Source organism: Salmo salar, chromosome ssa17 (assembly GCF_905237065.1).
Source record: "Salmo salar chromosome ssa17, Ssal_v3.1, whole genome shotgun sequence".
NCBI lineage: Eukaryota > Metazoa > Chordata > Actinopteri > Salmoniformes > Salmonidae > Salmo > Salmo salar.
The window spans coordinates 78454906-78480261 of NC_059458.1; the positions used below are offsets into that span (position 1 = coordinate 78454906).

Consider the following 25356-nt stretch of genomic DNA (forward strand, 5'->3'; position numbering starts at 1 on the left):
CAACAACAACCTGGTCTACTTTAGAGTCAACATCAACCTGGTCTACTTTAGAGTCAATAACAACCTGGTCTACTTTAGAGTCAACATCAACCTGGTCTACTTTAGAGTCAACATCAACCTGGTCTACTTTAGAGCCAACATCAAGTCCATAATGCCAACAACAACCTGTTGTCAGAGTAGTTGCCACCTCAGAAGTGGACAGCTATGTGGCTGTATAGGAACTTTAAAACTAGGCCAACTGACGCATGTGAGTCACTCTAAAAGCCCCCCCCCCACACACTTCATTCTCATAGGAAAGTAGACTAAGGGTCCACAACCCTACAGCTTGTTACCACCACATCTTTCTGCTACACCAGCACAGCTTTAAGACCCGGCTGACGTTATGACTGAGTCATCACTGTCTCTGAGGCTGAACAGGTCGAGCATCAATGTTTCTGTCTCTGAACAGGCCGAGCAGGCCACCAACATCACTGTCTCTGTCTCTGAGGCTGAACAGGCCACCAACATCACTGTCTCTGTCTCTGAGGCTGAACAGGCCACCAACATCACTGTCTCTGTCTCTGAGGCTGAACAGGCCACCAACATCACTGTTTCTGTCTCTGAGGCTGAACAGGCCACCAACATCACTGTCTCTGTCTCTGAGGCTGAACAGGCCACCAACATCACTGTTTCTGTCTCTGAGGCTGAACAGGCCACCAACATCACTGTCTCTGTCTCTGAGGCTGAACAGGCCACCAACATCACTGTCTCTGTCTCTGAGGCTGAACAGGCCACCAACATCACTGTCTCTGTCTCTGAGGCTGAACAGGCCACCAACATCACTGTCTCTGTCTCTGAGGCTGAACAGGCCACCAACATCACTGTCTCTGTCTCTGAGGCTGAACAGGCCACCAACATCACTGTCTCTGTCTCTGAGGCTGAACAGGCCACCAACATCACTGTCTCTGTCTCTGAGGCTGAACAGGTCGAGCAGGCCACCAACATCACTGTCTCTGTCTCTGTCTCTGTCTCTGAGGCTGAACAGGCCACCAACATCACTGTCTCTGTCTCTGAGGCTGAACAGGCCGAGCAGGCCACCAACATCACTGTCTCTGTCTCTGAGGCTGAACAGGCCACCAGCATCACTGTCTCTGTCTCTGAGGCTGAACAGGCCACCAACATCACTGTCTCTGTCTCTGAGGCTGAACAGGCCACCAGCATCAATGTTTCTGTCTCTGAGGCTGAACAGGCCACCAGCATCAATGTTTCTGTCTCTGAGGCTGAACAGGCCACCAGCATCAATGTTTCTGTCTCTGAGGCTGAACAGGTCACCAGCATCAATGTTTCTGTCTCTGAGGCTGAACAGGCCACCAGCATCAATGTTTCTGTCTCTGAGGCTGAACAGGTCGAGCAGGCCACCAGCATCAATGTTTCTGTCTCTGAGGCTGAACAGGCCACCAACATCACTGTCTCTGTCTCTGAGGCTGAACAGGCCACCAACATCACTGTCTCTGTCTCTGAGGCTGAACAGGCCACCAACATCACTGTCTCTGTCTCTGAGGCTGAACAGGCCACCAACATCACTGTCTCTGTCTCTGAGGCTGAACAGGCCACCAACATCACTGTCTCTGTCTCTGAGGCTGAACAGGCCACCAACATCACTGTCTCTGTCTCTGAGGCTGAACCGGCCACCAACATCACTGTCTCTGTCTCTGAGGCTGAACCGGCCACCAACATCACTGTCTCTGTCTCTGAGGCTGAACAGGCCACCAACATCACTGTCTCTGTCTCTGAGGCTGAACAGGCCACCAACATCACTGTCTCTGTCTCTGAGGCTGAACAGGCCACCAACATCACTGTCTCTGTCTCTGAGGCTGAACAGGCCACCAACATCACTGTCTCTGTCTCTGAGGCTGAACAGGTCGAGCAGGCCACCAACATCACTGTCTCTGTCTCTGTCTCTGTCTCTGAGGCTGAACAGGCCACCAACATCACTGTCTCTGTCTCTGAGGCTGAACAGGCCGAGCAGGCCACCAACATCACTGTCTCTGTCTCTGAGGCTGAACAGGCCACCAGCATCACTGTCTCTGTCTCTGAGGCTGAACAGGCCACCAACATCACTGTCTCTGTCTCTGAGGCTGAACAGGCCACCAGCATCAATGTTTCTGTCTCTGAGGCTGAACAGGCCACCAGCATCAATGTTTCTGTCTCTGAGGCTGAACAGGCCACCAACATCAATGTCTCTGTCTCTGAGGCTGAACAGGCCACCAGCATCAATGTTTCTGTCTCTGAGGCTGAACAGGCCACCAGCATCAATGTTTCTGTCTCTGAGGCTGAACAGGTCGAGCAGGCCACCAGCATCAATGTCTCTGTCTCTGAGGCTGAACAGGCCACCAACATCACTGTCTCTGTCTCTGAGGCTGAACAGGCCACCAACATCACTGTCTCTGTCTCTGAGGCTGAACAGGCCACCAACATCACTGTCTCTGTCTCTGAGGCTGAACAGGCCACCAACATCACTGTCTCTGTCTCTGAGGCTGAACAGGCCACCAACATCACTGTCTCTGTCTCTGAGGCTGAACAGGCCACCAACATCACTGTCTCTGTCTCTGAGGCTGAACCGGCCACCAACATCACTGTCTCTGTCTCTGAGGCTGAACCGGCCACCAACATCACTGTCTCTGTCTCTGAGGCTGAACAGGCCACCAACATCACTGTCTCTGTCTCTGAGGCTGAACAGGCCACCAACATCACTGTCTCTGTCTCTGAGGCTGAACCAGGCCACCAACATCACTGTCTCTGTCTCTGAGGCTGAACCGGCCACCAACATCACTGTCTCTGTCTCTGAGGCTGAACAGGCCACCAACATCACTGTCTCTGTCTCTGAGGCTGAACAGGCCACCAACATCACTGTCTCTGTCTCTGAGGCTGAACAGGCCACCAACATCACTGTCTCTGTCTCTGAGGCTGAACAGGCCACCAACATCACTGTCTCTGTCTCTGAGGCTGAACAGGCCACCAACATCACTGTCTCTGTCTCTGAGGCTGAACAGGCCGAGCAGGCCACCAGCATCACTGTCTCTGTCTCTGAGGCTGAACAGGCCGAGCAGGCCACCAACATCTAAACACCGCCCGAGTTAGATCTAATCGTTCTCCTCACCACAATATCCACAATCAATTATCAATCAATCAATATCTGGCCATGATATTTCACTCAGGTGTTTGCATTGTAAACAGTTATGGGTGTGTGCTGATGGTGCAACTATTTTCTTGTTTCATTACAACTATTTGCTGAAGAAAAGCACGTTACTTGTGGTTTCATCACCAAATAGAATCTAGGACGTCGCATTCAAACCAAACACCTTCAAATGTCATGACCTGGTTAAATCATCCTCAAGTCCACACCTTTCACTTGTTTCATGTTGTAACTGTAACCCTGATACGTGAAGACATGGTAAACATACATACACTATCTGTTATGATGCGCAATGTAATTCTTTAGTGTTGTCCTGAACTGTATAGAGTACAGCTTCTCAGGACCAGGAGACCAGAGGGATCCACAGGAATTAATAAAGGATAGAAATCTGCCCACCTCAGGTTTCAAGGGACAGCACTGACCAACAAGGATTCTGTCATCAGGTTGCACATTCCAGAGAACAGAATGACAACATGCAGGGAGGGAGGGAGGGAGGGAGGGAGGGAGGGAGGGAAGGAGGGTGTGTGCACGTTTAGATATGTGTGTGTGTGTGTGTAATGTTACATCATCAGGAGGAGCTCTGGCAGCATATAAAGGTTAGTGACTGTAGAGAGGAATGCCAGAGCCTTCACCTGCAGAGAACAGAACAGACGTGACTGACTCACCTGCTGAGAGGAGGAAGAAGGGAATAATTTGCTCAGTCAGTCTTTCAAATCAGTCAGTTAGTAGAGTAGGAAACTCAGTGAGTCGATTGTACATCAGAGATTCAGAGATTCAGATCCTGTATGTACTGTAGGTCAGATATTTGGCAGGTCATTTGAATCAGGTGATTCAAACAGAGATTGAACGAACCAGGTGACCAGGTGATTCAGACAGAGACAAGGTGAGCAGTTGATCCAGTTGAAGCAGGTACCAGTTGAAGCAGGTACCAGGTGAACCAGTATAAGTATGTCCAGTTTGTCCAGTGTGGTCCAGTTCTCTCTGCTGCTGGTCCTCCTTCTGGCTGTTACGGGTCAGGACTGTGCTACTGCCCGGGTCCAGAGGGAGGCCCGGTCCAGGGCCCGGTCCAGGGCCCGATCCAGGGCCAGGTCAGGCTGTATGAAGGACGGTGTCTCTCATTGTGTGGACCTGGCCAAACTGCAGGAGCTGATCCAGGAAGTCCAGAAAGACTTCGTAAGTACCGACCAACTGTAATTACAAATACTGTCTTCATTAGTACACTACTGTATATCTCTCTCTATATATACACTGTCTTCATCAGTAGACTACTGTATATCTCTCTATACTGTATATACTGTATTCATCAGTAGACTACTGTATATCTCTCTATATATACTGTCTTCATCAGTAGACTACTGTCTATATATATATATATATACACTGTCTTCATCAGTAGACTACTGTATATCTCTCTATATATACTGTCTTCATCAGTAGACTACTGTATATCTCTCTATACTGTATATACTGTCTTCATCAGTAGACTACTGTATATCTCTCTATACTGTATATACTGTCTTCATCAGTAGACTACTGTATATCTCTCTATACTGTATATACTGTCTTCATCAGTAGACTACTGTATATCTCTCTATATATACTGTCTTCATCAGTAGACTACTGTATATCTCTCCATATATACTGTCTTCATCAGTAGACTACTGTATATCTCTCTATACTGTATATACTGTCTTCATCAGTAGACTACTGTATATCTCTCTATATATACTGTCTTCATCAGTAGACTACTGTATATCTCTCCATATATACTGTCTTCATCAGTAGACTACTGTATATCTCTCTATACTGTATATACTGTCTTCATCAGTAGACTACTGTATATCTCTCTATACTGTATATACTGTCTTCATCAGTAGACTACTGTATATCTCTCTATACTGTATATACTGTCTTCATCAGTAGACTACTGTATATCTCTCTATATATACTGTCTTCATCAGTAGACTACTGTATATCTCTCCATATATACTGTCTTCATCAGTAGACTACTGTATATCTCTCTATACTGTATATACTGTCTTCATCAGTAGACTACTGTATATCTCTCTATATATACTGTCTTCATCAGTAGACTACTGTATATCTCTCCATATATACTGTCTTCATCAGTAGACTACTGTATATCTCTCTATACTGTATATACTGTCTTCATCAGTAGACTACTGTATATCTCTCTATACTGTATATACTGTCTTCATCAGTAGACTACTGTATATCTCTCTATACTGTATATACTGTCTTCATCAGTAGACTACTGTATATCTCTCTATATATACTGTCTTCATCAGTAGACTACTGTATATCTCTCCATATATACTGTCTTCATCAGTAGACTACTGTATATCTCTCTATACTGTATATACTGTCTTCATCAGTAGACTACTGTATATCTCTCTATATATACTGTCTTCATCAGTAGACTACTGTATATCTCTCTATATATACTGTCTTCATCAGTAGACTACTGTATATCTCTCCATATATACTGTCTTCATCAGTAGACTACTGTATATCTCTCTATACTGTATATACTGTCTTCATCAGTAGACTACTGTATATCTCTCTATACTGTATATACTGTCTTCATCAGTAGACTACCGTATATCTCTCTATATACAGTTGAAGTCGGAAGTTTACATACACCTTAGCCAAATACATTCAAACTCAGTTTTTCACAATTCCTGATATTTAATCAGAGTAAAAGTTCCCTGTCTTAGGTCAGTTAGGATCACCACTTTATGTTAAAAATGTGAAATGTCAGAATAATAGTAGAGAGAATGATTTATTTCAGCTTTTATTTCTTTCATCACATTCCCACTGGGTCAGAAGTTTACATACACTCAATTAGTATTTGGTAGCACTGCCTTTAAATTGTTTAACTTGGGTCAAACATTTCGGGTAGCCTTCCACAAGCTTCCCACAATAAGTTGGGTGAATTTTGGTCCATTCCTCCTGACGGAGCTGGTGTAACTGAGTCAGGTTTGTAGTCCTCCTTGCTTTCACATGCTTTTTCAGTTCTGCCCACACATTTTCTATAGGATTGAGGTCAGGGCTTTGTGATGGCCGCTCCAATACCTTGACTTTGTTGTCCTTAAGCCATTTTGCCACCACTTTGGAAGTATGCTTGGAGTCATTGGCCAATTGGAAGACCCATTTGCGACCAAGCTTTAACTTCCTGACTGATGTCTTGAGATGTTGCTTCAATATATCCACATCATTTTTCTTCCTCGTGATGCCATCTATTTTGTGAATTGCACAAGTCCCTCCTGCAGCAAATTACCCCCACAACATGATGCTGCCATCCCCGTGTTTCACGGTTGGGATGGTGTTCTTCGGCTTGCAAGACTTCCCTTTTTCTTCCAAACATAACGATGGTCATTATGGCCAAACAGTTCTATTTTTGTTTCATCAGACCAGAGGACATTTCTCCAAAAAGTACGATCTTTGTCCCCATGTGCAGTTGCAAACTGTAGTCTGTCTTTTTTATGACGGTTTTGGAGCAGTGGCTTCTTCCTTGCTGAGCGGCCTTTCAGGTTATGTTGATATAGGACTCGTTTTACTGTGGATATAGATACTTTTGTACCCGTTTCCTCCATCATCTTCACAAGGTCCTTTGCTGTTGTTCTGGGATTGATTTGCACTTTTTGCACCAAAGAACGTTCATCTCTAGGAGACAGAATGCATCTCCTTCCTGAGCAGTATGACGGCTGCATGGTCCCATGGTGTTTATACTTGCGTACTATTGTTTGTAAAGATGAACGTGGTACCTTCAGGCATTTGGAAATTGCTCCCAAGGATGAACCAGACTTGTGGAGGTCTACAATTTTGTTTCTGAGGTCTTGGCTGATTCCTTTTGATTTTCCATGATGTCATGCAAAGAGGCACTGAGTTTGAAGGTAGGCCTTGAAATACATCCACAGGTACACCTCCAATTGACTCAAATGATGTCAATTAGCATATCAGAAGCTTCTAAAGCCATGACATCATTTTCTGGAATTTTCCAAGCTGTTTAAAGGCACAGTCAACTTAGTGTATGAAAATTTCTGACCTACTGGAATTGTGATACAGTGAATCATAAGTGAAATAATCTGTCTGTAAACAATTGTTGGAAAAATGACTTGTGTCATGCACAGAGTAGATTTCCTAATTGACCTGCCAACTGTATACAGTCTTCATCAGCAGACTACTGTATATCTCTCTCTCTCTATATATATATATATTTACTGTCTTCACTAGTACACTACTGTATATATCTCTATATATACACTGTCTTCATTAGTTCACCACTGTATATATCTCTATATATACTGTCGTCATTACTACACTACTGTATATCTCTCTATATATACTGTATTCTCTACATCAGGACCTCTCCCCCAAAGACAATGTAGGATTCCATCCCCAATTACAACATTTTCCGTCAAGACAGCGCTGCTAAAGGGGGCAGAATTGCAATGTAGTGTAGAGATAACCTGCAGAGTTCTGTCATACCATCCAGGTCTATGCTCAAACAGTTAGAGCTTCTACTTTTAAAGATCCATCTTTCCAGAAAATAAGCCTCCTTCACTCATGCTGCCAGACATACCCTCATAAATCTGACTATCCTACCGATCCTTGACTTTGGTGATGTCATTTTCAAAATAGTCTCCAACACTACTTAACAAATTGGATTCAGTCTATCACAGTGCCATCCGTTTTGTCACCAAAGCCCCATATACTACCCACCACTGTGACCGGTATGCTCTCGTTGGTCTTTGCTAGGTAAAGCTCCGCCTTATCTCAGCTCACTGGTCACCATAGCAACACCCACCCTTAGCACGCGCTCCAGCAGGTATATTGCACTGGTCATCCCCAAAGCCAACACTCCCTTTGGCCACCTTTCCTTCCAGTTCTCTGCTGCCAATGACTCGAACGAATTGCAAAAATCACTGAAGTTGGAGACTTATATCTCCCTCTCTAACTTTAAGCGTCAGCTGTCAGAACAGCTTACCGATCGCTGCGCTGTACATAGCCCATCCAACCAACTACCTACCTCATCCCCATATTTGTTTTTCTGCTCTTTTGCACACCAGTATTTCTACTTGCACATCCTCAACTGCACATCTATCACTCCAGTGTAATTTGCTAAATTGTAATTACTTTGCCACTATTGGCCTATTTATTGCCTTACCTCCTTACTCCATTTGCACCCACTGTATACAGATTTTTCTATTGTGTTATTGACTGTACGTTTGTTTATTCCATGTGTAACTCTGTGTTGTTTGTGTCGCACTGCTTTTCTTTATCTTGGCCAGGTCGCAGTTGTAAATGAGAACTTGTTCTCAACTGGCCTACCTGGTTAAATAAAGGTGAAATAAACATTAAATAAACAGTATCACACCATAGTTATTACACTGCACTGACAGAAACAGTGTAGTAGGAACACTGTAATGTAAACTGTTACCCAATGTAGCCACATGCGTTTGAAAATGCTCTTGGTCACTTGATGTCTAAATGTTAAACCTGGAGGAATAATGTGATTACTGTATAACTGGAAATACACGTCTGTATAACAGCAACACAACTTTACTGAAGCGTTGTATGGCAAAATGTGTAATGTGTCAGGATCAGTGTCAGATGTCGCAGTCCTCCACAATGGATCCTGCCGTTCTGACACCATTCAGTGTGTCCCTGTGGCTTGTGACGCACTTCAATGCATTGAAATATCATCTATGGACAGGGCTTGGAACTTGAGTTTTGAGTGGTAAAATCATGGGTACGCTAACCAGAGATAGATTCTATTTTGATGGGTCATTACACTCCCAATGGCTAACCAGAGATAGATTCTATTTTGATGGGTCATGTATGAATGAGTCTGTATAGAAGATTGACATTCTGTACCTGTCGTTTCCTTCACTAGACAAACACGTCTCATGATGGCAGGATCCTGTTAAAGACAGTCATCTTTGACAAGATCAAGAAGCACAAGAAGGTAAGGACTGACACAGAAGAGGACAGGCCACTCCTCAGAGCCTGGTTCCTCTCTAGGTTTCTAATCTCTACCTGGTACAGCCAGAAGAGGACAGGCATCCCCTCAGAGCCTGGTTCCTCTCTAGGTTTCTAATCTCTACCTGGTACAGCCAGAAGAGGACAGGCCTCTCCTCAGAGCCTGGTTCCTCTCTAGGTTTCTAATCTCTACATGGTACAGCCAGAAGAGGACAGGCCACCCCTCAGAGCCCGGTTGTTCTCTAGGTTCCTGACTTGTATTGAGTTTTGACACTGTGCTTTTGCCTCTGCATAGCTTGCTCTTTGGGGTTTTAGAATGGGTTTCTGTAAAGCACTTTGACATCGGCTGATGTGAAAAGGGCTTTAAAAAAGACATTTGATTGATTGGTTTATTGGTGCAAGCTCTGGGATCATGCATGAGTCTGAGACGAATGAGTGCAATGAAGAAGTTCCATCAACACCATGTCCATCGTGCTCGACCTCGGCAGCACATTTACTAACACAATGTCCATTCTCCTGTTCTCTCCCATGTCCAGTACCACGGCTGTGTCCTGCTCAAAATCCTGGACTTTTATCGGGAAGTTCTCCAGAGACAAGACAGAAATTATCTTGACCTTGGGGGCCTGCTGGATGAAGTGAAGAAATGCGTTCACCCAGTAAGTGTCTCAAACATTATAACTGCCTCCCAAATGGCACCCTATTCCCTACATAGTGCACTACTTTTGAGCAGGGTCCATAGGGCTCTGGTTAAAAGTAGTGCACTATATATGAAATAGGGTGCCATTTTTGGGACACTTCCTATGTGAATGCATGAACCATCTCTCTGTGAAGGTAGAGACTCAAACACAGACAGGATTTCCTGTGGCCCTTCTTGTGTTTCAGTGATTATGTTACCCTGTACTGAGAACCCAGCTAATGTCGGTAGAAGACTCTCACACTAATCTGTCAAAGCAATTTGTGACAACAGCTGACAAAGTACAAGCTTTTTAAATAGATATGATTGTTTGATTGGCTGATTGATTGATTGCAGAAAAAGATCTGTGAAAAGCTGTACCAGGAAGCTGCTGGGAAGCCAGTGAATGAGGTGAACACGACTGCGCTGACAATCAAACACAAAGCACATAAACATACACAACTGCAATAAACAACCACACGGGACACGTCAGCATGAGGTAATGAACGACAACCTAATCTTTCTAATTTATTGTGTTTATTGTCCAGTCTAAGATAGAGGAAGATTTGGAGCTGCTGTCGAAGGATGCAGCCATTCTGCAACTGCAGAGACTGAAGGCAGCCAGTAAAAAGGTGGGGTTCCACGTTACCTCTTAATCTATAGTGATCACACATCAATAACACTCAAGATAGGTTAAAGAACATCACTGTGTGTTACAGCTAGACTGTGCAAGCATGTGTCATTGACTGGCCTTAATAGCTTGTTTCTAGGTTCCTCAATCAATCCATTTTATTTTAGAAAGCCCTTTTTTTACATCAGAAGTACTGTTGCCACAAAGGGCTGTACAGTTACCCAGCCTAAACCCAAAGAGCTCTACAGTTACCCAGCCTAAACCTAAAGAGCTGTATAGTTACCCAGCCTAAACCTAAAGGGTTCTATAGTTACCCAGCCTAAACCTAAAGAGCTCTACTGTTACCCAGCCTAAACCTAAAGAGCTCTACAGTTACCCAGCCTAAACCTAAAGAGCTGTATAGTTACCCAGCCTAAACCTAAAGAGCTATACAGTTACCCAGCCTAAACCTAAAGAGCTCTACAGTTACCCAGCCTAAACCTAAAGAGCTCTACAGTTACCCAGCCTAAACCTAAAGAGCTCTACAGTTACCCAGCCTAAACCTAAAGAGCTCTACAGTTACCCAGCCTAAACCTAAAGAGCTCTACAGTTACCCAGCCTAAACCTAAAGAGCTCTATAGTTACCCAGCCTAAACCTAAAGAGCTCTACAGTTACCCAGCCTAAACCTAAAGAGCTGTATAGTTACCCAGCCTAAACCTAAAGAGCTCTACAGTTACCCAGCCTAAACCTAAAGGGTTCTATAGTTACCCAGCCTAAACCTAAAGGGTTCTACAGTTACCCAGCCTAAACCTAAAGAGCTGTACAGTTACCCAGCCTAAACCTAAAGAGCTATACAGTTACCCAGCCTAAACCTAAAGAGCTATACAGTTACCCAGCCTAAACCTAAAGAGCTGTACAGTTACCCAGCCTAAACCTAAAGAGCTATACAGTTACCCAGCCTAAACCTAAAGAGCTCTACAGTTACCCAGCCTAAACCTAAAGAGCTCTACAGTTACCCAGCCTAAACCTAAAGAGCTCTACAGTTACCCAGCCTAAACCTAAAGGGCTCTACAGTTACCCAGCCTAAACCTAAAGAGCTGTATAGTTACCCAGCCTAAACCTAAAGAGCTCTATAGTTACCCAGCCTAATCCTAAAGAGCTCTACAGTTACCCAGCCTAAACCTAAAGGGCTCTACAGTTACCCAGCCTAAACCTAAAGAGCTCTACAGTTACCCAGCCTAAACCTAAAGGGCTCTACAGTTACCCAGCCTAAACCTAAAGGGCTCTATAGTTACCCAGCCTAAACCTAAAGAGCTCTACAGTTACCCAGCCTAAACCTAAAGAGCTCTACAGTTACCCAGCCTAAACCTAAAGGGCTCTACAGTTACCCAGCCTAAACCTAAAGAGCTGTATAGTTACCCAGCCTAAACCTAAAAGAGCTCTATAGTTACCCAGCCTAAACCTAAAGAGCTCTACAGTTACCCAGCCTAAACCTAAAGAGCTCTACAGTTACCCAGCCTAAACCTAAAGGGCTGTATAGTTACCCAGCCTAAACCTAAAGGGCTCTACAGTTACCCAGCCTAAACCTAAAGAGCTCTATAGTTACCCAGCCTAAACCTAAAGAGCTCTACAGTTACCCAGCCTAAACCTAAAGAGCTCTACAGTTACCCAGCCTAAACCTAAAGAGCTCTACAGTTACCCAGCCTAAACCTAAAGAGCTATACAGTTACCCAGCCTAAACCTAAAAGAGCTCTACAGTTACCCAGCCTAAACCTAAAGAGCTCTATAGTTACCCAGCCTAAACCTAAAGGGTTCTACAGTTACCCAGCCTAAACCTAAAAGAGCTCTACAGTTACCCAGCCTAAACCTAAAAGAGCAAGCGAAGCAGAAGCCCAGACAGGTTCCTCCAGCTAACACCATGTCGTCTGTTCCCTCTATGGTTGTGCAGGTGGTTGAGCTGTCCGAGAGGGCGACTCTGGACAAGGCCATGGGAGAGCTACAGGGTCTGGAGGACTACATCCAGGGGAGGGGCCTCCGCAGGAGCTGAGGAAGTAATCAGACCGCCAGTAACTACATACACACAGTCATGCGTTACCGTGACTACATATACACAGCCCTGGGTTACTGTGACTACATTTACCGTCTTGATGTCACATTTACTGGTTTTACCCTCTTTAGCTGTATTTGCTTGTAGCCATATTCCCTTAGACATGTTCTGACATGTTCCATGTTGTTTGTGTATTTCTTCATCTACTTTGGATTACTGTCAACAATTTGATTGACTTAGAATTTTGAACTTGTCCAATATTCAGTTGGGGAGAATATTTGCGTCCTCTGTTACTGGTACTACATGTTCTGTTACTGCTAGTACTACATGTTCTGTTACAACTAGTACTACATGTCCTGTTACTACTAGTACTACATGTTCTGTGACTGCTAGTACTACATGTTCTGTTACTGCTAGTACTACATGTTCTGTTACTGCTAGTACTACATGTTCTGTTACTGCTAGTACTACATGTTCTGTTACTGCTAGTACTACATGTTCTGTTACTGCTAGTACTACATGTTATATTACTGCTAGTACTACATGTTCTGTTACTGCTAGTACTACATGTTCTGTTACTGCTAGTACTACATGTTATGTTACTGCTAGTACTACATGTTATATTACTGCTAGTACTACATGTTATATTACTGCTAGTACTACATGTTCTGTTACTACTAGTACTACATGTTCTGTTACTGCTAGTACTACATGTTATATTACTACTAGTACTACATGTTCTGTTACTCCTAGTACTACATGTTATATTACTGCTAGTACTACATGTTATATTACTACTAGTACTACATGTTATATTACTGCTAGTACTACATGTTCTGTTACTACTAGTACTACATGTTATATTACTGCTAGTACTACATGTTCTGTTACTACTAGTACTACATGTTCTGTTACTGCTAGTACTACATGTTATATTACTACTAGTACTACATGTTATATTACTGCTAGTACTACATGTTCTGTTTCTGCTAGTACTACATGTTCTGTTACTACTAGTACTACATGTTCTGTTACTGCTAGTACTACATGTTCTGTTACTGCTAGTACTACATGTTATATTATTACTAGTACTACATGTTCTGTTACTGCTAGTACTACATGTTATATTACTGCTAGTACTACATGTTCTGTTACTGCTAGTACTACATGTTCTGTTACTGCTAGTACTACATGTTATGTTACTGCTAGTACTACATGTTATATTACTGCTAGTACTACATGTTCTGTTACTGCTAGTACTACATGTTATATTACTGCTAGTACTACATGTTATATTACTGCTAGTACTACATGTTCTGTTACTGCTAGTACTACATGTTCTGTTACTGCTAGTACTACATGTTCTGTTACTGCTAGTACTACATGTTCTGTTACTACTAGTACTACATGTTCTTTTACTACTAGTACTACATGTTCTGTTCCTGCTAGTACTACATGTTATATTACTGCTAGTACTACATGTTCTTGTGTACTGTGTATATTCCATATGCTTCTCTGGAGTGTTGCTCTGCTACAGGACTATATTACTTCATTTGAAGTAAAGCCAGAGCACATGAGAAAACATGTTTTCTCCAGATATCTGTACTTTCAGTGAAAGGTCTAATCTGTGACAGTGAATGCAGGCATTAAACTATAGATTTATCACGCCAGCATATCAATTGATGTTTTTTTAGTTTTTTTCTATGAAAACCCTGTCTGTAAAAAACCCCACACTGAGGCCAATTAATGTATTACGTCTGTATTTTAACCTGTGTATCAATAAAAGAGATGCCTGCAACACCTGACTCAGTACGGCTCAGTATCCTAGAACCTAGTGGAAAACCCCTCTCCTGTGGACCGGTGTACAGAGAGGGAGAGACTGGGAAGGAGGGGTACTTCAGTTTGTACTCACAGATTCTAGAAATCAGTTTGTATGTGAAATTCTACCTAAGGAGTAGGACTGGTATCTACACTGGAACCAATCTACTATTCTAAACAGGATGAAGCTACGTAAGAACTAGGACTGGTATTCAAGGACAAAGATTCCAATTCAGGGCGGAGGCCTGATGGAAGTTCCGGAGTGGAGTTTCCCTGGTTTTTCCCCCTTTGTTATTTCTATTCATAGGTTGCACCTCCGTGTCATGCCATTGTTATGAACGTTATAGTGCGATAGTGGTGGCCTAAAGTTGTGATAAGCCCAGTCATTCTGGACGGAGCAATGAAGCCCAGTCATTCTGGACAGAGCAATGAAGCCCAGTCATTCTGGACGGAGCAATGAAGCCCAGTCATTCTGGACGGAGCAATGAAGCCCAGTCATTCTGGACAGAGCAATGAAGCCCAGTCATTCTGGACGGAGAATGAAGCCAGTCTTGGACGGAGCAATGAAGCCCAGTCATTCTGGACAGAGCAAGGAAGCCCAGTCATTCTGGACAGAGCAATGAAGCCCAGTCAGTCTGGACAGAGCAATGAAGCCCAGTCAGTCTGGACAGAGAATGAAGCCCAGTATCTGGACAGAGCAATGAAGCCCAGTCATTCTGGACGAGCAATGAAGCCCAGTCATTCTGGACAGAGCAATGAAGCCCAGTCATTCTGGACAGAGCAATGAAGCCCAGTCACGGAGCAATGAAGCCCAGTCAGTCTGGACAGAGCAATGTAGCCCAGTCAGTCTGGACAAAATAATGAAGCACCGTCATTCATTGGTGAAGTTGTCAAATATTTAGTAGGAAACAACTTTGCCTGCATTATCATGTCGTCAAATTTACATTAGACAGATGGCAATGTTGTCATAAGCTAGCAACTTTAGTCTAAAATAGCTAGCAATGCTAATGTTAGCTAGTAAAAATCCAGTGTCCTCCCCTCAATCTTAGCTAGCTAGCTAACTTTATACTGCATTTTATTTATCTCCTGTTGAATAGCATTGTATTGCCAAGCCACTGTAATGCAGTTTTGATGAAATCTTCATTAGCGCTCATTGACGATGCATTGAAGTAGAACGCTCAGTCGGGCATCAGTCCAAAAACGAACGTTCAAAACAATATAGTGAGGAAATATACAACCCATGAATTATTCAGGTCACTGCTCCTGTAGACTGTGTTTACAGGCTGCGGACTGGTTCAATATCAATATTGACTCGGGCAGTGGATTGTACTGTACAGTGAGTCTGCCATCTACAGTACAGAGCAGGAGAATCAGTCACAGCCAGGCAACAGAGTTAGAGCTCAAAAGACTTCAAATGAGGACATGAAAAGGATCTGTTTAGTTTGTCCTGTGTGTGTGTGTGTGTGTGTGTGTGTGTGTGTGTGTGTGTGTGTGTGTCGTGAGTTGTGTGTGTGTGTGTGTGTTGGGGGGGGTCGTGTGTGTGTGTGTGTGTGTGTGTGTGTGTGTGTGTGTGTGTGTGTGTGTGTGTGTGTGTGATTGTTTGTGTGTCGTTGTCGTGTGTGGTGGTGGGTGTGTGTGTGTGTGTGTGGGGGTGTGTGGGTGGTGTGTGTGTTGATTTGTGTGTGTGTGTGTGTGTCTTGTTTTGTGTGTGTGTGTGTTGTGTGTGTGTGTGTGTGTGTGTGTGTGTGTGTGTGTGTGTGTGTGTGTGTGTGTGTGTGTGTGTGTGTGTGTGTGTGTGTGTGTGTCCACAGGGAACTGGTGAACCAAAACAGTGGAACAATGCATGAAGATATTATTTAACTGAGGTCAATGGGCAGGTCCACAGGGAACTGGTGGAAACCAATCTAACAAGATGGAACGATGCATGAAGATATTAATTACTAACTGTAACACTGATCACACTGCTCTCACAGGTATTGAGGTCACACGTACATTACACATGGTGCAGACTTCACGTTGGTGCTGCGCTGGCTATTGTGGCCTACATCACCAAACTTCCTGTTGTCAATGATAAACAACAGAATCACCAAACTCAAGTCCTGTTGTCAATGAGAAACAACAGTATAGAACGTGGCAGAATTGTGAAAAGTGATGGATCAGTGGAATTTCTAAATGTCCAGGCCAGTCCCCTTCTGGTTGTACCAGGTAGAGATTAGAAACCTAGAGAGGAACCAGGCTCTGAGGGGTGGCCAGTCCTCTTCTGGTTGTACCAGGTAGAGATTAGAAACCTAGTGAGGAACCAGGCTCTGAGGGGTGGCCAGTCCTCTTCTGGTTGTACCAGGTAGAGATTAGAAACCTAGAGAGGAACCAGGCTCTGAGGGGTGGCCTGTCCCCTTCTGGCTGTACCAGGTAGAGATTAGAAACCTAGAGAGGAACCAGGCTCTGAGGGGTGGCCAGTCCTCTTCTGGCTGTACCAGGTAGAGATTAGAAACCTAGAGAGGAACCAGGCTCTGAGGGGTGGCCAGTCCTCTTCTGGCTGTACCAGGTAGAGATTAGAAACCTAGAGAGGAACCAGGCTCTGAGGGGTGGCCAGTCCCCTTCTGGTTGTACCAGGTAGAGATTAGAAACCTAGAGAGGAACCAGGCTCTGAGGGGAGGCCTGTCCTCTTCTGGTTGTACCAGGTAGAGATTAGAAACCTAGAGAGGAACCAGGCTCTGAGGGGTGGCCTGTCCTCTTCTGGTTGTACCAGGTAGAGATTAGAAACCTAGAGAGGAACCAGGCTCTGAGGGGAGGCCTGTCCCCTTCTGGCTGTACCAGGTAGAGATTAGAAACCTAGAGAGGAACCAGGCTCTGAGGAGAGGCCTGTCCTCTTCTGGCTGTACCAGGTAGAGATTAGAAACCTAGAGAGGAACCAGGCTCTGAGGGGTTGCCTGTCCTCTTCTGGTTGTACCAGGTAGAGATTAGAAACCTAGAGAGGAACCAGGCTCTGAGGAGAGGCCTGTCCTCTTCTGGTTGTACCAGGTAGAGATTAGAAACCTAGAGAGGAACCAGGCTCTGAGGGGTGGCCTGTCCTCTTCTGGCTGTACCAGGTAGAGATTAGAAACCTAGAGAGGAACCAGGCTCTGAGGAGAGGCCTGTCCTCTTCTGGCTGTACCAGGTAGAGATTAGAAACCTAGAGAGGAACCTGGCTCTGAGGGGTGGCCTGTCCTCTTCTGGCTGTACCAGGTAGAGATTAGAAACCTAGAGAGGAACCAGGCTTTGAGGGGTTGCCTGTCCTCTTCTGGTTGTACCAGATAGAGATTAGAAACCTAGAGAGGAACCAGGCTCTGAGGAGAGGCCTGTCCTCTTCTGGTTGTACCAGGTAGAGATTAGAAACCTAGAGAGGAACCTGGCTCTGAGGGGTGGCCTGTCCTCTTCTGGCTTTTTCCAGATAGAGATAAGAAGAGTACATGGCCATTAAGGGCAGATCGTTCTTCAAGATGTTCAAATGTTCATAGATTACCAGCAGGAACCACAGTGGTTCTAGAGGGCGCAACAGGTCAGCCCCTCAGGAGTAAATGTCAGTTAGCGTTTTGTGGTAACCTGAGTGATGTGTTAGTTCTCGATGGAGTTTCCGATACGGCCGCAAGGTACTCTACGTTGTAAGAGGGACTCAACACATTCTATAGCCAGAGGACTCCTGATATCTCCAGGAGTGATAAGTATCATTATTTGGGGTCTTTATCTGTTGTGGTCCAGTACTGTCTTTTTGCTAGTTAGGGCCATCTACTTTAAGTGCTGCCTGTCTTCCCAGTAGTCTGCATGGTGTGTGAACTGATGACTGCTCATCATTTGCAGATAGTTGTTGACACATCAACCAGGATTAAGGGGAAGGGCAATTTGTGACTGGTTTTGGTAATCAGTGGCTGTATTGGAGGGGGAGTGGTTTCACCTCTCCAAGGCAATTAGCAATTAGTATAGGGAGGTGTGCTCTCTCCCTCTGCAAGGCAATCAGCAATTAGTACAGGGAGGTGTGCTCTCTCTCCCTCTGCTAGGCAATCAGCAATTAGTACAGGGAGGTGTGCTCTCTCCCTCTGCTAGGCAATTAACAATTAGTACAAGGAGGTGTGCTCTCTCCCTCTGCTAGGCAATTAGCAATTAGTACAGGGAGGTGTGCTCTCTCTCCCTCTGCTAGGCAATCAGCAATTAGTACAGGGAGGTGTGCTCTCTCCCTCTGCTAGGCAATTAGCAATTAGTACAGGGAGGTGTGCTCTCTCCCTCTGCTAGGCAATTAGCAATTAGTACAGGGAGGTGTGCTCTCTCCCTCTGCTAGGCAATCAGCAATTAGTACAGGGAGGTGTGCTCTCTCCCTCTGCTAGGCAATCAGCAATTAGTACAGGGAGGTGTGCTCTCTCCCTCTGCTAGGCAATTAGCAATTAGTACAGGGAGGTGTGTTCTCTCCCTCTGCTAGGCAATCAGCAATTAGTATAGGGAGGTGTGCTCTCTCCCTCTGCTAGGCAATCAGCAATTAGTACAGGGAGGTGTGCTCTCTCCCTCTGCTAGGCAATCAGCAATTAGTACAGGGAGGTGTGCTCTCTCCCTCTGCTAGGCAATCAGCAATTAGTATAGGGAGGTGTGCTCTCTCCCTCTGCTAGGCAATTAGCAATTAGTACAGGGAGGTGTGCTCTCTCCCTCTGCTAGGCAATCAGCAATTAGTATAGGGAGGTGTGCTCTCTCCCTCTGCTAGGCAATCAGCAATTAGTACAGGGAGGTGTGCTCTCTCCCTCTGCTAGGCAATCAGCAATTAGTGTTAGTTCTTCAGTCTCCCCTGGTTTCTCAGAGGAAGCTGTAAGCGGCGGTCGCGTCAGTGGCGGTTTTGTAGCAAAACTAAGACCAACGCCGAAACAAAGACGGTTCTGCCGACTTGTTCTGCGGGGTTATTCAACGAAAGAGAGGAGGGCTTCGCACCACTCTCTCATTTGAGTATCTTACCAAGTTGTTTACCGATTATGTAATTTTGCTCTTTTTTAGCTTTGTCATCTATGTGTGTGTTTTCTATACCTGTTCGCACCTCTCCCTGTAGGCTTTACAGACGCTCCCCGCACCTTTGCTGCAACCCTTCTAATGTAGTGTAACCTGGGAGCACAACCCATGTGCAATTCCGGGTCTCTGGCAGCATTTGAAACTGCCGATCTGCGGTCAAGAACGCTGAGTTCATCTCAGCCTATGCTGCCCTTCAGTCCCTAAACGTCTTGTCCCTGACAGAGACATGGATCAGCCCAGAGAACACTGCTACTCCAGCTGCTGTTTCTTCATCTGACTGTTTTCTCTCATAGACCGAGAGCATCTGGGCATCGCGGTGGTGGCACAGGCTACTCATTTCTCCTAAGTGGAGATTTTCTCTTTTCTCCCTCTCTCACGAAGAGGCATCCCTTGTTTTGCGTTTTAGCAGTAAGCAATCATTAATCATATGTCCCATCTTATGACAGTAGAAACAGGGACGCTCATTTTTCTGGCGTGCTTGATGTACTGCTGGTCGACCAGGACTAAAAATACTACTCTCAGTATGAGCCGAAAACACGTCAACACAAACTGGTCTGCCAACACAGACGCTTCTGACAGGGGAGGATACTTTCTGTTCGTTTAGGTAAACTACCATGCGTTCCGGTAAGCAATGTTTAAACTCTTCCAACCAGATTAACTCCTGGAGAGAGTTGAAATCAGTTACCTTGCTAGCAGCAGGCCATTTATCAAACAGATGTCCCTTGTCTCTAGCAAATTCCACATAAGTCTTACTAGAAGACTTTCTATGAGACCTAAATTTCTGTCTGTATGCCTCAGGAACAAGCTCATAGGCACGAAGAACAGTAGCTTTGACCACTGACAAAACCTCTTGGGCTTTGTTAATTTACACTGAAGTAATAGGCACCACACCTCTTCAGGCCATTTCAATGCTACGGCTATATGTTCAAAAACACAAAAATAGGAGTCAACCTCTTCAGAGAGTCAAAGGTATTAAGGCAATCTGCCTACTAATGTCAAGTGTTGGAAGTTCCAGCTGGTGAGGACGGCTCACAAACAGACACAACAGGAACGAAGGCTAGACTCGCTGTCTCTGCCTCCAGTTCCATCTGGCACATTTTGAAATCCAACTGTCGCTGTTCTCTTTCTGCCTCGAGTTTACACATTTCCAACTGGAGATTCTCTCTCCTAATTTGGGCTCTCTCTTCTGCCTCCAGTTGGAGCCGTGTTGCACGGACATCCCTCCTGGCATCACCGTTTGACAGTGGGGAGAGGAGATCAAAACAGGGCAAAGTGGCTGGAGCTTTAGCCTCGCCCTCGTTCTCTGACACCGACGGGCTTACAGGAGCAGCAACATCCCATACAGGGGTAGTAGGTTCAGGCAGCGGTAACACAAGCACTTGCTCTTCCAACAAAACATTTAACACCAGTTGTTTAACCTCCGCTTTAACTAATCTCTGCGGAATAGATACAGAATAATGGTCAGCCAAGGTCATTAAATCAACTCTAAGACATTTGTCAAAAACCTCCCACGTAGGATTATCCAAAAAGGATTTCAAATCAAAAGTAGCCATTTTGAACTACCTCTAAAACACAAGAGCCTAAAAAAATAGCAAACTCTAATGCTACATTCCCAGCGGTGACACTCAACACTGAACTAGACCACTACAATATTTTGCACGAGCGGCATGGGTGTCAGTAAAGACATATACCGGATGAGCCCCCACTTATGTTACCAATCCCTTTGGCCCTGCAGTCTAGGGGGGATGGAATCGAGACCCGTAACATATCTCATGCAAATCATAATAGTGAAAAGGAACAGTGAGAACTAATAACAGACAACCTAAATCTACTGTCAAACACTTGAGGTTTATTTATTAAACACATGGTAATGGGGTGTGGGATAAAGGGCTGGACCCAAGGAAATAAATAATAAATATCCAAAAACCCCTAAGCTAGTCTTACTTGCTACAATAACTGCTAGCTAACTAACCAAAAATACAGTGGGTGGTCCACCCAGTTCTAACTAGGGTACTTAGACATGGTATTCCTACGGGTAATGTATGCCCATGGGCGACTTGGCTTTGTACCCCACCAACAAACAAACAGTCATAAACCACAACAATACATACTCACGTAATAGCGGACAAATGTGACATGTAGGTACAAAAACAAAAGAGAGATCTCATATCGGGAGAGAGAGAATTTGGGAGAACAACTGACTGGGTTTTTATACCAAGGGAAAGGGGATGTGATTGGGTAAGGGAAACAGAGCAGGTGTGTCTTGGGATTGGTGACTGATTGGCGACTGATGAGTGACACCTGTGACTAGGGCAGAAGGAGAGAAAACAAATACACACACAGGATACCTGTATCCGTAACACCTGTCCATCTTCTCAGTTGAATTCCATGCTGTCACTGTCCCTTGTCCACTCAAGCTTAACATTGTTGTCATCTATCGCCCACCAGGTGCCCTTGGAGAGGTCCTCAATGAGCTTAACACCTTGATAAGCTAATTTCCTGATGATGGCTCATTGCTCTTCGTACTTGGCGACTTCAACCTCCCGACGTCTGCCTTCGATTAATTTCTTTCTAACTATCTCTTTCCCCTCCTTGCCTCTTTTGACCTCCCCAATCCCATCCAACTCACATGGCAGGCAATACTCTTGACCTCCTCTTTACTAGAGGCTGCTTGGCTACTAATCTCACTGCAACCCCCTTTCAGGTCTCTGATCACTACTTTGTTTCCTTATCTGTCTCCCTTTCCACCAACCCTAAACACTTAGCCCCTACCCAGATGATCATGCGCCGTCGCATTCTTCGTTCTCTCGCTCCCACTACTCTCTCTTCTTCTATCATATCATCTCTCCCTTCTGCTAAATTCTTCTCCCTTATGTCTCCTGATTCTGCCTCTTCGACTCTACTCTCCTCCCTTTCCGCACCCTATGACTCTCACTGTCCCCTTTCCTCCCGGCTGGCTCAGCCCGCCACTCCTGCAGGTGTGTCTTGGGATTGGCGACTGATTGGCGACTGATGAGTGACACCTGTGACTAGGGCAGAAGGAGAGAAAACAAATACACACACAGAACAGCCCTGTTCTGCGAGCTTACAGAACAGGGCTGTGGGCAGCTGAGCGAAAATGGAGGAAAGCTAAACTTCTGGAGGACCTATCATCCTTTCACTCCCTCCTCTCTACCTTCTCTTCCTCTGTATCTGCTGCTAAAGCCTTAGGAAACTCTTTTCCACCTTCTCCTCCCTCCTTAATCCTCCACCCCCTCCCTCCTCCCTCCTTAATCCTCCACCCCCTTCCTCCCTCACTCTCTGCGGACGACTTTGTCAACAACTTTGAAAAAAAGGTTGACGACATCTACTACTCATTCACTCAGCCTATTGAGTCCATTGGTCTCACTCACACAGAACTATCCACGCCTTGACCTCTTTCTCCCCTCTCTCTCCAGAGGACATCCTGCGACTAGTGAGGTCTGGCCGCCAGACAACTTGCCCGCTCAACCCCATCCCCTCCTCCCTTCTCCAGACCATCTCTGGATGGAGACCTCCCATTCCTCACTTCCCTCAACTCATCCCTGACCACTGGCTGCGTGCCCTCTGACTTCAAAATGGCCTGAGTTGCTCCCCTCCTGTATCCCTTATTTATTTTCTTTCCAAAACACTTGAGCGTGCAGTCTCAGATCAACTTTTACGTTATCTCTCTCAGAACGATCTTCTTGACCCTAACCAGTCAGGCTTCAAGACGAGTTACTCAACCGAAACTGCTCTTCTGTGTCACGGAGGCTCGCCGCACTGCCAAAGCTGGCTCTCTCTCTCTCTCTTCTGTTCTCATCCTCCTAGATCTATCTGCTGCCTTTTTACACTATGAACCATCAGATCCTCCTCTCCACCCTCTCAGGGCTGGGCGTCTCAGGCTATGCACACTCTTGGATTGCATCCTACCTGGCAGGCCGCTCCTACCACGTGACGTGGAGAGGATCTGTGTCTTCTCCACGTACTCTTACTACTGGTGTCTCCCAGGGCTCAGTTCTAGATCCTCTCCTCTTCTCTCTATACACCAATTCACTCAACTCCATCATATCCTCACATGGTCTCTACTATAATTGCTATGCGGATGACACTCAACTACTTTTCTCCTTCCCCCCTTCTGACATGCAGATGGCAATACGCATCTCTGTGTGCCTGGCAGATATCTCAACTTGGATGTTGGCCCACCACCTCAAGCTCAACCTCGACCAGTCGGAACTGCTCTTCCTCCCGGGGAAGTCCTGCCCGCTCAAAGACCTCCATCACGGCTGACAACTCCACACTGTCATCCTCCCAGAGTGCAAAGAACCTTGGCGTGACCCTGGACAACACACTTTCGTTCTCTGCAAACATCAAAGCAGTGACTCACTCCTGCAGGTTCATGCTCTACAACATCCGCAGAGTATGACCCTACCTCACACAGGAAGCGGCGCAGGTCCTAATCCAGGAACTTGTCCTCTCTCGTCTGGACTACTGCAACTTGCTTTTGGCTGGGATCCCCGCTTGTGCCATCAAACCCCTGTAACTTATCCAGAACGCAGAAGCCTGCCTGGTTTTCAACCTTCCCGAGTTATCTCATGTCACCCTGCTCCTCCACACACTCCACTGGCATCCAGTCGAAGCTCGCATCCACTACAAGACCATGGTGCTTACCTATGGAACAGCAAGAGGAACTGCCCCTCCCTACCTTCAGGCTATATTCAAACCCTACACCCCAACCCGAGCACTCCGTTCTGACACCTCGGGTCTCTTGGCAGCTCCCCTATCAGCCCAGTCCAAGCTCTTCTCTGTCCTGTCACCCCAATGGTGGAACCAGCTTATCCCTGAAGCTAGGACAGCAGAGTCCCTGCTCATCTTCTGAAAACATCTGAAACCCTACCTCTTCAAACAGTATCTTAAATAATTTTCCTCCTCACATCGACCCCCCCCATCCTCACAACCCCCTTCTAGCTCTGACTACTGACAGCTACATTATTGAGGAAAAAATGTACTTTCTATTACTGTGTGGTTGTCCCACCTAGCTATCTTAAGATGTATGCACTAACTGTAAGTGGCTCTGGATAAGAGGGTCTGCTAACTGAGTCTGGTACGCGAGACTACAGGGGCTCTGTAGTAATGTATCAATAGATGAACTCTTCAACAGTCATTGAGTCTGGTACACGAGACTACAGGGGCTCTGTGGTAATGTATCAATACTCTGGATCGATGAACTCTTCAACAGTCATTGAGTCTGGTACGCGAGACTACAGGGGCTCTGTAGTAATGTATCAATACTCTGGATCGATGAACTCTTCAACATTCATTGAGTCTGGCACGCGAGACTACAGGGGCTCTGTAGTAATGTATCAATACTGTGGATCGATGAACTCTTCAACAGTCATTGAGTCTGGTACGTGAGACTACAGGGGCTCTGTGGTAATGTATCAATACTCTGGATCAATGAACTCTTCAACAGTCATTGAGTCTGGTACGCGAGACTACAGGGGCTCTGTGGTAATGTATCAATAGATGAACTCTTCAACAGTCATTGAGTCTGGCACGCGAGACTACAGGGGCTCTGCGGTAATGTCTTAATGCTATGGCCACTGCCCTATAAAGGAAATACAGCATTATACTGGGTGAATGATTTGTGGACAGATGCTTTGAGTCTTTCTCAGAAGGATTTAAACAGGTACAGCATACCCAGTGGGCAAAACTTGTTGATATGATGTCATTTTTAACCAGTTTTGTTCTCTGCTTAGGTTCCACCTGATCCAAAGGGTACGTGTAAAGTCATGAGCTTTAAAATGCCTCTCTTATCAATACCCATGTTTACTTGACAATACATGTAAGTCTAACCCTTTAGTCCTAGCCTGACAACACTGAGTCTTAGTTACTGTGTTGTGGAAGGAGTTGGTTGGTTTACGAGGTGACTTCATAGCTCAGAAAAACCCTTCCTCTCTTCTCATCACTTCTGATAAGTGTCTATCTGTCAGGGCTTACGATAAGC

General features: G+C 45.3%; 1 protein-coding gene across 1 annotated transcript; it reads left to right on the forward strand.

Moving 5' to 3' along the window:
• Nucleotides 1–3741: 3741 nt before the first annotated feature.
• Nucleotides 3742–13019, forward strand: si:ch211-266a5.12 (uncharacterized). Its single transcript, XM_045700199.1, has 6 exons — nucleotides 3742–4348; nucleotides 9096–9167; nucleotides 9718–9837; nucleotides 10212–10265; nucleotides 10403–10486; nucleotides 12414–13019. Exons 1-6 carry the CDS (start codon nucleotides 4124–4126, stop codon nucleotides 12510–12512), a joined length of 654 nt encoding a protein of 217 aa, XP_045556155.1. The 5' UTR covers nucleotides 3742–4123; the 3' UTR covers nucleotides 12513–13019.
• Nucleotides 13020–25356: the final 12337 nt, after the last annotated feature.